This window comes from Littorina saxatilis, linkage group LG7, assembly GCF_037325665.1.
Source record: "Littorina saxatilis isolate snail1 linkage group LG7, US_GU_Lsax_2.0, whole genome shotgun sequence".
Lineage (NCBI taxonomy): Eukaryota > Metazoa > Mollusca > Gastropoda > Littorinimorpha > Littorinidae > Littorina > Littorina saxatilis.
This window is the reverse complement of record NC_090251.1, coordinates 26,212,895-26,226,034: the sequence shown is the minus strand read 5'-3', so window position 1 is coordinate 26,226,034 and position 13,140 is coordinate 26,212,895. Positions and strand designations below refer to the sequence as shown.

At 41.6% G+C, this 13,140-nt stretch overlaps 2 protein-coding genes across 3 annotated transcripts in view; both read right to left on the bottom strand.

The window, feature by feature from the left end:
• The window catches only part of LOC138971029 (uncharacterized), a 417,720-nt gene that overhangs the window by 261,247 nt on the left and 143,333 nt on the right, over nt 1-13,140 (bottom strand). The window lies entirely within an intron of this gene.
• LOC138971036 (uridine 5'-monophosphate synthase-like) lies at nt 90-12,750 on the bottom strand. Its single transcript, XM_070343639.1, has 11 exons — nt 12,592-12,750; nt 11,301-11,399; nt 10,585-10,746; nt 8,912-9,015; nt 6,457-6,631; nt 5,772-5,903; nt 4,805-4,938; nt 3,894-4,023; nt 2,233-2,317; nt 1,741-1,839; nt 90-1,149 (listed from the first exon to the last, which is right to left on the bottom strand). The coding sequence occupies exons 1-11, from the start codon at nt 12,748-12,750 to the stop codon at nt 959-961; spliced, it is 1,470 nt and encodes a 489-aa protein (XP_070199740.1). The 3' UTR covers nt 90-958.

Sequence of the window (13,140 nt, the reverse complement as noted above, 5' to 3'; positions counted from 1 at the left end):
GATCGCAAACAGATATTCCACACAAATCAGAACAAAACACACAAAAAGTAAAACACAGGGGGTCAAACCCCCCCCCCCCCCCCAAAAAAAAGCTCAAAACCTGTTTACCAAATTTGTTTCCAGTAAGCTACAGTTTCAATAAATGTAATGATTTCTTATATTAAATCCAGAAAACCAAACCTCTTTAGCAAGTCGCAATAAACATAATCATAATTATGTTGAAGTATGCCTCCATGCTGTTGTTAAACACAGCCCCCAAAACTCAAACCATGTTTGTGCACTTTGCTTGCATAATATGAAAAGAATAGAATACTTGCTAAATGCATCCACAATCAATTTCGGCCAGATCCTTGATAATAAATCCCGCACATTTAGGGGCAAATACATAATCTTCATATTCCAAATAGGATGCACAATGTCAATGACTGATACAATCAAAGCACAAAAGAACAAGTGCATAAAAAATATACAACCAACACACAACCTGTGAAGTTTTCAGGGTGTGAGAAAAAACAACAACTGCAAAACAACAAAAGCAACACAGGCACAGGCGATCGACAAGAAGAAGACTAAAGCAACACCAAATCACGATGAAGAGAAAGATTGTAAAATGTGTAACCAATTGGACACCGAGCAGGGATGTCCTTTTGCACTGAAACAGGTCTTCATCAAAATTTAAAAAAAAAAGAAATTGCCAAAAAACAAGCATCTTGCCACAAAAAATGCCAAAAGACAACACAATAATGCCTATAAATGTGCTGTTGTGTACATCTAAAGCACCAGTAGGCAGTTTGAAACAATACATTCACTCACAAAAATACCTATCCTGTGAAATGTCGTTATCAAAGATAACCGTTTTATCACAAGACACGAGAAATTAGATATGCAGAGTGTCCTGCCTTTTGGTACTGCTTAGCAACGGATATCCTGTGAAATGTGGTTATCAAAGATAACAGTTCTATTGTGAGAGACGAGAAAGATACGCCGAGTATCCTGCCTCTTGGTACTGCTTGGCAACTGCGATTGGATCCTCAGCCTTGGTGATGCCTCGACCTACGATGATGATGTCGGAATGACGTTTGGCGATGACTTCGTTGGGCGTGAGGTATTGCTGCCCCAAGCTGTCTTTCCCTTCTTGAAGCTGGACACCTGTTGAAGATAACATTAACAGAACAATTTTGAGAATCAAAAATTTTTACCTGATGTATACAGTGGAACCCCCTTTTTAAGACACACCCCCACCCCACCCCCCCAATTTAAGACTTCCTCCCTTTAAAGACTTTGCTTTTCTCAGATTTACAGTTCATAACCTCTGTAAATTTACCATTTTAAGACCCCTTCCTTTTTAAGACCTGAATTTGTCAGATTTTTGAAGGTTGTAAAAGGGGGGTTCCACTGTACCTGGTATCAATGGCACTAATGTGAGCAAGGTTCCTTTTCGACACGTACTTGGGCCAATATTCGCTACAGACGTAATCTTGGACATAATTTTATAGCAATACATAATCATTGAGTTTTTGTTGCTGCTGTTGGCATCCCCCGGCTGTTGGATTGGCCATGAAAGTTCAAAAAATGTGTTCAGCTAGGAGGCTTTAACATAATTATGTACAGAATAGGAAGCAAATGTGCGCACACACACAGTCACACACACAAATATATACACATTCTCACTCTCCTCCTTTCTCTCTAAAATGATGCTCTGAAAGTTGAGTTTCAGCTTGCACTTGGAAGTCTTCTTACCTGGGGTCATATGCAGAAAAGCAGGGTCAGACGCCAGTTTCGACTGACAGATGAAACCAATCACAAAGTCCTTGTGTTCCTCGGCCATCTTTACAGTGGCTGCAATAAAAAAGAAAAGGAGTAAAAAGGCTGCAAGGTCCCTCTTGTGCTCCAGGTCAAACTAGGCTATCATTTTTGCTCAAGTTTGTTTATGTTATCTCCCTTTAGCTCCTTTCATCTGATTGTTTTTCTTTACATTTATGAAGACTTTTAACTTTTGCACCTTGTGTAAGTTTCAATTTTGACTATGAAAATAATATCAAATACTTCTTGGCTTAACATTAGCTGATATTCTGTTAACCCCAGCACCAACCAAACTGTAGCAATACACACACAAAATTTAAACAAAAAATTAAAAATTAAAATAAAATCAACAAAAACTTGAACATAATATTATCCCCCCCCCCTCCCCCCTCCTAAGTGTTCAACCTGTTTCTCTCTCTTCTGGCCTACCTTTAGCATAATCTGGTGTGGCCAGGTTCCCAGCAGAGCTCATTTCTGCAATCAACAGGCAGGCCCCTCCTTTGGGTTGTCCCACCTGCAATTTATTCAAAGTCATTGTTCAAACGAACTAATTTGTAAAATACTCAGAAGGCTCTGCTAGCTGCAACATTCTTCATACATTTTCTATCCATACAAGCTTTGTTAAAAACCAGAATGTTCAATTCAACCAACCAACTATTGACCTAGCAAAAGTTCTTTCTTTCTTTCTTTATTTGGTGTTGAACGTCGTTTTCAACCACGAAGGTTATATCGCGACGGGGAAAGGGGGGAGATGGGATAGAGCCACTTGTTAATTGTTTCTTGTTCACAAAAGCACTCATCAAAAAATTGCTCCAGGGGCTTGCAACGTAGTACAATGTATGACCTTACTGGGAGAATGCAAGTTTCCAGTACAAAGGACTTAACACCTAGCAAGAGTGGACAGTTTGTCAGAATGCTTAATTATCATGCAGTCTGTCGACAAGACTTCTATCTCAGACTTTTCAGACTTTTTCACCAAGAAGCATAAAGTTGAATTTCAGGACAAAACGGCGTCACTTAGTTTCTTCCACTTGGGCACATACCAATAATCTTCAGCCTGGCTGTGCTTTTTGTTGAGCAAACTTTTTTTGATGAATAAATTATGTTACTGCATAGATTATTTATTTATTTATTTATATAGGAGATTTATATAGCGCTTGGCGTTCTCTAAGCGCTTTACATATCAATTTCTGCCGTGTGAGATGGAATTTTTTACACAATATATCACGCATTCACATCGGCCAGTGACATCAAACTGTAAAATCAAGTTAGCACAAAGTTCTCATTTTGCACAGAAAGCAAACCGATTAAGCTGTATACTTTTCAACATGTATATCAGCGAAGGGATGCTATTTCACCTTTCCATAGTGACCACCTATCCATAACAACAACTTTTGGTGGGTCCATTGGGTGGCTGTTATAGACATGTTTGACTGTACAGTGGAACCCCCCTGTTAAGATCCCCCAATTTAAGACTTCTTTTTTTTTAAGGCCATACGATTTCAGATGTTCTGTTCATAACCTCTGTAAATTTACTGGGTGGCCGAGTGGTAACGCACTTGCGCTCGGAAGCGAGAGGTTGCGAGTTCGACCCTGGGTCAGGGCGTTAGCAATTCTCTCCCTCCTTTCCTAACCTAGGTGGTGGGTTCAAGTGCTAGTCTTTCGGATTAGACGAAAAACTGAGGTCCCTTCGTGTACACTACATTGGGGTGTGCACGTTAAAGATCCCACGATTGACAAAAGGGTCTTTCCTGGCAAAATTGTATAGGCATAGATAAAGATGTCCACCAAAATACCCGTGTGACTTGGAATAATAGGCCGTGAAAAGTAGGATATGCGCCGAAATGGCTGCGATCTGCTGGCCGATGTGAATGCGTGACGTATTGTGTAAAAAATTCCATCTCACACGGCATAAATAAATCCCTGCGCCTTGAATCCGTATGTTGAAATATGCGCACGATAACAAGCAGCATAAAACAAATTTACCTCCGTTTTTATACTCCCTCCTTTTTTAATTAAGACCTCATTTTTTCAGATTTGTTGAGGTCTTGAAAGGGGGGTTCCACTGTATCTTTCAATCAACAGCTGACCTGTTTGAGCCCCTGCACCACCCCGCTCCCTGGCACAGTGTGAGCGTTGACAATGTCGGCCCAGTCGCTGATCTTGTACAGCCCCCCTTCATACTGCAGCGACACCGTGTGGCCGATGTCTGCAAACTTCCTGCAAGGAAACACATGCGAATTAATGCAGTGGAACCTTATAAATACCTTTTGCAACATGACCCAACCCCAAGGCATGGCTGATCAAAGATTAAAGCCCCTCTTTCCCCAGAGAGGTCTTAAACAATGAGTAGTAGTTTTAACAAAAACATTATTTTTGTATAGGAGAGCTCAGATAGAGAGAGAGAGAGAGAAAGAGATGGAGAGAGAGATAACAAAAACGAGAGAGAGAGAGAGAGAGAGAGAGAGAGAGAGAGAGAGAGAGAGAGAGAGAGAGAGAGAGAGAGAGAGCAAGAGATGGAGAGAAACAGACATAGAAACAGAGAGAGAGAGAGAGAGAGAGAGAGAGAGAGAGAGAGAGAGAGAGAGAGAGAGAGAGAGAGAGAGCAAGAGAGAGATAATAAAAAAGAGAGAGAGGGAGAGAGAGAGAGAGAGAGAGAGAGAGAGAGAGAGAGAGAGAGAGAGAAAGAGAGAGAGAGAGAGAGAGAGAGAGAGAGAGAGAGAGAGAGAGAGAGAGAGAGAGAGAGAGAGGTTTTCATGGATTGAAATTCACAACTGATACCATCTACATGTATGTCAATCTGAAAAATTAGAGAAGGAAAGAATGTCCACTCTGCATAGGAGGCTGTTGATTTTCCATGTGTGACCAAGTGGAAGGATGCTCTTATCTCATGCAAAAGCCTCGACAGATCTGTGGTAGCGTAAAAACAATTTACCTATCGCTAACACTGAAAGTAAGGTATCCTTAAAAAGATTCAAACTCCATTAAAAAATACTCCTACCTGTCCTCAAAGATGAGGAAGTTGTGTTTTTCTGCAAGCTCTGCAAGCCTGGCGCCAAAGTCTGACGTGAAGTCCTCGATGATGTCAACATGGGTCTTCACCGCGCAGATGTGAGGACCCGTCTTATCCACAAGCTGCAAGCGTCAACACTCAACTGTAATGTCATCGTCAACAACAGTGTTCAGAGGTGTTCTATTACTAATGTCAGATAAAAAGAATTTCACTGTGAATAAGATAGTGCTCCAGTGGAAAGTAATCTCAATTCGCCCCTTGACAATCACTGAAGGGGATTCATATGGCTCCTCAGTAAACCGAAACCCCAACACTCTCTGATATGACGAAGTAAAAGTAACTGCTGTGAGATTGTATCACTTCTACACCCCCAATGTTTGATTTGTGACTGCAAAATATAAATACCTGGTTACTATAATAAAAGGATATTCTTACAAGCCAAAAGCATCCTTACATTAAAGGTGTCAAGACAGGTGTACGTTGGTGTGGATAACAAGGCAAAGGGAAAACAGAAAGTGTCCTTCACTGGGAGGAGTCCTCACATCACAGGTGTACGTGTCACTGTATAGCGTTCCAGCCGCCAGGGCTCCCCACCCACTCTATCTAGAGGGTCCTGGGACCCCCAATTTTAGGGAGCCCGCATGGAAGCTAGCAGATAATTAAAGTCTGAAAATCAGTAACGACGGTACAGATAACGCGTATTTAGTGTGCCTCGGGCCTTGCTCTTTTGAGGTTGAGCGCGCCGCGGGACACCTGCGATGTGTGGCCCCTCCGATAAGAGGACACCTCCCTTAAAAGGACACCTACTGTTGTCCCTTCTTCTATTATCTTTATCAAAATATACCTGTCATGACAGGCCACCTGCCATGTAGAGACACCTTTGGATGGCCCAAAGGGTGTCCTTTCATCGCAGGTACCACTTTACCCCAATACAGCAACGAAAAAAACTGTGTACCTGTAGAAGCTGCAGTGTCTGTGTCAGGTCGGCTGACAGCACCAGGTTGGACTTCTTGGCTTCCATCACTTCAAACAGACGTCTGCTCACAGCGTTGCTGCACAGCTGAGCTCGCTCACCGAAACTCAACTCCTGCAAAACAAGTGTATATCATGAAATATGTGCTCTCGGACGTCTGACTTCTGGGAGTCGATCTTGAAGGAGAGGGGGGTGGGGGTTGGGTTGGGAAACGGCTTCACACAGGGGCTGGAGGGAGCTTCTAGTGACTATTCAAGGAACATTCTTCTGAATTCAGATTTATGATGGGTGCCCCGTAGCTCAGTTGGTAGAGCACTGGACCTCTGATCCTAGGGTGGCAGGTTGGATTCCGGGCAGAGACTGACGCGGGTCAACTTTATGTGCAGATTCAGAGACGGTATCCATGTTCCACCCCCATGTTACCATTGTGGCACGTAAAAGACCTCGGTCATTCTGCCATTAGTGCAGGTGGCTGATTACACCTAAACACGCATACACCTGGGTAGCGCGACTCTGTTGCTGCTAGCTTTGGACCGTGAGGAAGCGACCCGAATTTCCCAGCGATGGGACAATAAAGTAATGAAAATGAAAACAATTATAAGACATACACACCCAGGCAACCTTACTACTCGATCAAAAAAAAAAAGTATCTCAACGTAGCCCATACCTTCTTCGCCTTTTTAGTGGGAGTCTGTCCATCCCCTGCAGACAATTTGGGCACACCGTTGTCATTGGCAGAAAACTTGTTGGCGGCAATGAAATCCTGGACTTTCTGCACCATGTCTGTACTCAGCTTCCCTGCACCCTGCAGCACCTCCAGGGCTTTCGAAAGGGTGCACACACTGCGAATATTAGAAAGACAACATATTACACGCACAGCGGACCCCTGCATGCTTTTAAGACCCCTGATTTTAGACTTTCATAAGACACTGTATTCCCAGATTTTGTGTTGTTGTTACGTCTATAAATTCTCCTCCATTTCAAGAATACCTTCCTTTGAAGATTAGATTTTTAAAAATATTTTGTATATTTTTATTTTTAATAGATTTCTGGCAGGATGGAAAAGGGGGGATCGAAAAAAAAAATAAAAATGTTCCTGCTTTCATATAGGTGTCACAGTGGAAATGAGAATCCAGTGAGATTCCGAATCGCACTAGTGGAGATTGGAATTCCAGTTTGCACTAGGGCAAACTAGAATTCTCATCTCCACTGGATATTTGTTAGTGAAGATTGGAATTCCAGTTTGCCCTAGTGCAAACGAGAATCCAGTTTCAGTGGAGATGGGAATTCCAGTTTCCACTAGGGGAAATAGGAATTGGGGGAAATAATGTGTTCAAAGGTTTATAATTGTTGTTAAAACCATTTCATCTTGAGTCATTCATGACTTTAAGGTTTACTCATTGCAGGTTTGAAATGCAGAAATAAAAATATTATATTATTGAATTGATATAATCGAACAACACAGAGTAATTGCGCACAACAAGTTTTTACACCGCCGGTATAGGGGTGTGTATAGGTTTCGGTCGATGTGTTTGTGTGTTTGTGTTCGCATATAGATCTCAAGAATGAACTGACCGATCGTCACCAAACTTAGTGAACCGGTTCTATACATTCCTGAGACGGTCCTTACAAAAATTGGGACCAGTCAAACACACGGTTAGGGAGTTATTGGTGGATTAAGATTCTACAAGGACTTATAGAGAAACATATTCATGGTCAAAGGGAAATAACCTTCTCAGTTGGTGGCAGTGAGAATGGGTGCAGTGAGAATGGTTATTTCCCTTTGACCAACGGGGGTGTTTTTCCTACCTCGAAGGAATTTCTTGTTTTTATCAATATCATAAAATCATATCACAAAGTTAAAAGTTTATATAAGATGAAGCAAGAGAGAGAGAGAGAGAGAGAGAGAGAGAGAGAGAGAGAGAGAGAGAGAGAGAGAGAGAGAGAGAGAGAGAGGGAGAGAGGGTGCACCGAGAGAGAGAGAGAGAGGGTGCACCGAGAGAGAGAAAGAGAGAGAGAGAGAGAGAGAGAGAGAGAGAGAGAGAGAGAGAGAGAGAGAGAGAGAGAGAGAGAGAGAGAGAGAGAGAGAGAGAGAGAGAGAGAGAGAGAGAGAGAGAGAGAGAGAGAGAGAGAGAGAGAGAGAGAGAGAGAGAGAGAGAAGGCCTCGGCCATCAGAGCCGACAGTATTATTGTATTGTATTGTAAAACCACGACTACTGAACGTTCACTCAGTCGTCTATCTGTCTGGCCTTCTCACTTCTTTTGTGAACTCTTAGTCCTAAAGAAAGAGTGAACACTAGTCTTCTCCACTCAGTTAGACATGTTCACTTGCCGCAGTTTGTTTTCTGCTAAACTGACTCAGAGAGTGGATCATGGAGCAAAAGGAGAAATTGTATATTCTTTTAGAGCAGCATCTTGAATCTTTGGATACAAACAAAAAAGATGCATTTTGTATCACTCAAGAAAAGTACAAGATTGAAGCGTGTCTGCATTCTAGCCCCGGACAAAAATCCCAACATGGTTTTACAATACAATACAATAATACTGTCGGCTCTCTCTCTCTCTCTCTCTCTCTCTCTCTCTCTCTCTCTCTCTCTCTCTCTCTCTCTCTCTCTCTCTCTCTCTCTTATATAAACTTTTAACTTTGTGATATGATTTAATGATATTGATAATAAAACCTTATTGTGCGCAATTACTCTGTGTTGTTCGATTATATCAATTCAATAATATTTATTTTTATTTCTGCATTTCAATACCTGCAATGAGTAAGCCTTAAAGTCATGAGTGACTCAAGATGAAATGGTTTTAACAACAATTATAAACCTTTGAACACATTATTTCCCCCAATTCCTATTTCCCCTAGTGAAAACTGGAATTCCCATCTCCACAGTGAAACTGGATTCCCGTTTGCACTAGGGCAAACTGGAATTCCAATCTTCACTAACAAATATCCAGTGGAGATGAGAATTCTAGTTTGCCCTAGTGCAAACTGGAATTCCAATCTCCACTAGTGCGATTCGGAATCTCACTGGATTCTCATTTCCACTGTGACATACGCAAGTTTGCATAAAGTCAGGAACAAAAGTATTTTACATTCTAGAACCAAAATCATATACAAGCACCTGTGTAAGTTGACTCCCTTGGCCTTGAGGCGTTCTGCACCACCCTGTTCTCTGTCCAGCAGAACGACAGCGTCCGTCACCTTGATACCCACCCCTGACAGAGCCTGAAACAATGGACAAACAGGGGTACAGTGGTTCCTGCGATGTGTGGCCCCTCCGATAAGAGGGCACTTCCCTTAACACTTTCTACCCCACCAATGTCATGGTTGCCACTCTCAAATTTTGAAAAGCCTGAAAGTCTGGGGTGGTGGGGTGCAGGGGCAACGCCCCGTTCGGGGGGTACGGGGGGCGAAGCCCCCGGTACGCTGAAGGATTCTGATGAATTCAAAAGCATTCTGTGGCCTCTCCTGTGAGATAATCATAGAAAACAGAAACAAATCTGCTAATTCTCAAAGCAACAGTTTACTTTACAGAAGAGATCAAATTAAAAGTCAAAAGCTGACAAAATATATACACAAAAAAATAAATCCATACCTGAAGTACAAACAGCAGTCACTCTCAGTTACACCAGTGTCTTCCTGGCAAACTAGCTAAAATAACAGATCAATTACTAGTCCATCTCACTACACTGAACAGAATTAGTAAACACTAAAACAGCCAGTGAAATGAAGTCCCACTTGATGTTGCACCAATCCACAAGAAATCTCTTCACCTCCTAGAATATTCCACTCAGAATGCAATTGTTTTCAAGTAATGTTCACAAGCAATGAAGGGTATAAATCTAATGAAAGGCATCACCAGCTCCATTTGATTTTGCACCAATCCACAAGAAGTCTCTTCATCTCCAAGAATATTCCACTCAGAATGCAGATGTTTTGATGTCACTTTCACAAGCATTGAAGGGTGAAATTCAAATGAAAAGTATCCCCATCAGTCAACCCCTAAACCTATTACCCACTGTAGACTGTAGTAAATTGAGTTTTATGCAGTTTGCAAGAATCACGTCCCAGGCAAATCCAACTTCTTCAGCCAAGTCCGATGCTCCTGACCATCGTCGTTCTTTTCCGTCATCCATTCCCACCTCCACTTGTTTGTAACCCCTGCCTCTAGTTTCTCAAGCTTAGAGGGTTCGACATCAGCATTGATGTACGGCATTTTGAAAGAGCAAAACGCTCAAGTTTCAATGAAAGTTTTCAGACACGATAACAATGTGAACAATGACAAAATGGCGGCAAATTCAAGGGAAGGAACCGGGAAGTGCGCGAAACAGTGTCAAAATTCAGATCGGAACCGGTGCACGTTATTTCTACTTAGCGAAACGAAACTTTTTGTTGTTTTTTGTTTTTTCGTAAATTGAAAAACCGGAATTTCCGGCTTCAGATTTTTTCAAAAGCCGGAATTCCGGCTCCCAGCCGGAGGAGTGGCAACCATGCAATGTTGACCAAGTTTTTTTTTTAGCCGAGACCAGGTGTGCTGCAGCAGGTCACTCAGAATTGTAGTAACTGTGTATCAACACGCTGGAATGCAGGCGTTTGATGGACGTTACTTTTCCACTGCTTCTTTTTTTCCGTGGCCCAGAGTATGTAACACTAACAGACAAACTTAAATAAAATATTAAAATAAAATCGTTACCGACCTACCGTATCTTTAATGTTTTAGGCCTTGTCATGAGAAATAAACCATTTTTTAACATTCTAGCCTGATCATTGATGAAAAACATTTGCATAACGTACCTCCACTGTCTCCCAGACACTGGTCCCACTGGTGACAATGTCCTCCACGATGAGACACGTGTCGCCCGCCTTAAACGCCCCCTCGATCAGTTTTTTGGTCCCGTAATCCTTAGCTTCCTTGCGGCGAATCAGCATAGGGGTCTTGTGCTTTGCAGACATAATCTGGAAAAAACAACAGCGCCAAAACATGAGACATAATTCAGAATTGTGAACTGTGAAAAATAAAAATGACAGGACGTTTATAAAAAAGCTGGCAGGTTTATGTTAGGTAACCTTCTTTCTAGTCCAAGCTACTTCACTTCCACTAAGAAGATTGAACTTGTATACTTACTGCATGCACAGAAATTTACATGGCATTTCAACCAATTAAATAAGAGCAAAAACTTATATTCACTGCACGAAAGCCAATGAATATTAACTAACAAGCAGTTAAAATCATAATCACATTAGGCAGAGGGCTATAATAAGATCTGAGAAACAAAGGAAAGTAAAGCTCTCTAAATGCATGTGCTACAACAGTATACGAGAGTTATGCGTAACCAATCTGTTAAATCTATTACAATTGTTGTTGTTTTATCCCTGTGACTCTCAACTTAATTACTGAGAGCATTGCTTTTCTACTGGTCGATTTGGGAGGGACATGCTAACCATAGGCACATGACTGAATAATTATTTTATAATACAGACAGAATAATAACAATACATTACAAACTTACAGTTGCTAGCGGCAGAGCAGTGTATGGCACACCACAGACACTCTGTGTTTTACTTCCGCTCTTTTCTGCTGCATCCCATAGGAATTCGGATACTTCAATCTGAAATTACGAAAGGTCAGACCATAAATATGCAGCCCTGAAAGTCCAACAAATGGTGTACCGGTACTCGCCTTTGGCTAGTGATTCTGAAAATTTACTAGACAGAGAGCAAACTTTACTAACCAAACCAACAATTTGTTTCAGCAACTTTACTCGCATTTGGCGAGTAGATGAACATTTCTACTCGCCAGTTACATGTTTCTACTCGCCATGGCGAGTAAAATACTCGCCACTTTCAGGCCTTTTATGTGCAACGTACTATCTGCAATACTGAAACCCCACAGTGGGACAAAATCCCCACCTAATTCATGCTTTTTGGTACTATCTCAATTTTGCATCACTATACAAAACGCTAACTTAAAGTTGACGATTATGTCTTTTAACACACACACTAAAAATATGAATAGGAGAATGAACATATTTGTGTCCTTTGACAGGCTTTGTGTGTGTAACTGTAACTAAAATATGATAGTGAGTTAATTATGTGTCCTAAGTACCAAAAGGGTTAATTCTTAAAGTGGGCTCTTAAAACTTAAGGCGAGTTATGTCTGCACCTACATCTGTATCTGTAGCATTAAACTTGTGCATGGAAACAAAAGGACAGTGTCAATGTTTACCATCATTGCACACTATAATTTTACACCACGGACCATGCACAATATAGCTGCTGGACAATTAATTATCACAACACTGCTTTTACAACGTACAACTATAAGTTTAAGTATAATTTGCAAAAGGTAATGACTGTCTATTTTCTTCTGCGTAAGTAACACTTACTTATATAATACATTCCTTTCACTGAAGAAGGGCGTGGCCCGAAAGTCTTTGGAACTTGGTGTTTACTGTGTTTTTTTCTAATTAATGATACATTTGGATGTGATAATGTATATATTTCACTTCACTGTCATTAATACAAATAACAGCCTTGCTGTGCCTGATTTGTGCCTATTTCTCGGCACCGCATTGCAGTTATCATTGCATTGACAGTACGTGGTTCCATTTTTCAATCCACCCAATCTATGTGCGAAACCTTTTGGAAGTTGACGACGGTCTCAAAAAGAGAACAGAAAACACGATCTACCTTGATTTAGGGAGAGAAACGAACACACACTGACACAGTGACACACAAAAACCACATGAAGGATTTTACCGCCACTGCAAATTATGCAATGCACATTTCCTTCATACCTACCATCAAATCCGGGTATGAAATGATGACTCTTAGGTCAAAGTAGACCGGGGAACTGATTCCGCTTTTCAGTTTAAAATCACCAAACTTGACACCTTCGACTTCATGCAGTTTGATGATTAATTCTTCGAGAGAAAGACGTCTGCTACCGAAGCCCGCCATTTTAGTGGAGTTTTCAACTAAAGGGAGGGCACTGTCGTAGCACACCTCAACGAGGGTGCCCCGCTGTTATGCCCCCTCTGTTGTTTTCAAGTGTGTGTGTGAGTGTGTGTGTATGTGTGTGTGCGTGCGTGCGTGCATGCGTGTGTGTGTGTGTACTGACAGAAAGTGGCACCATAAACGAAGACTTGGTTAACCGAGTAAAATCTTTATTGTGGCCGTCGCCGAGACATAGAGTGGTGAAAGATCAAAACTGATGACGTAAAGGGCTAAAGAAAGCGTCACTGTTTCAGAATACCGCCGCCATTACTGCTCTAGCTCACTTCGCAAAAAAATCAGTAAGAACGATTTCTTATGGAACGCTTTTGGGTTGTGAGAGATCGTAATTTTCGG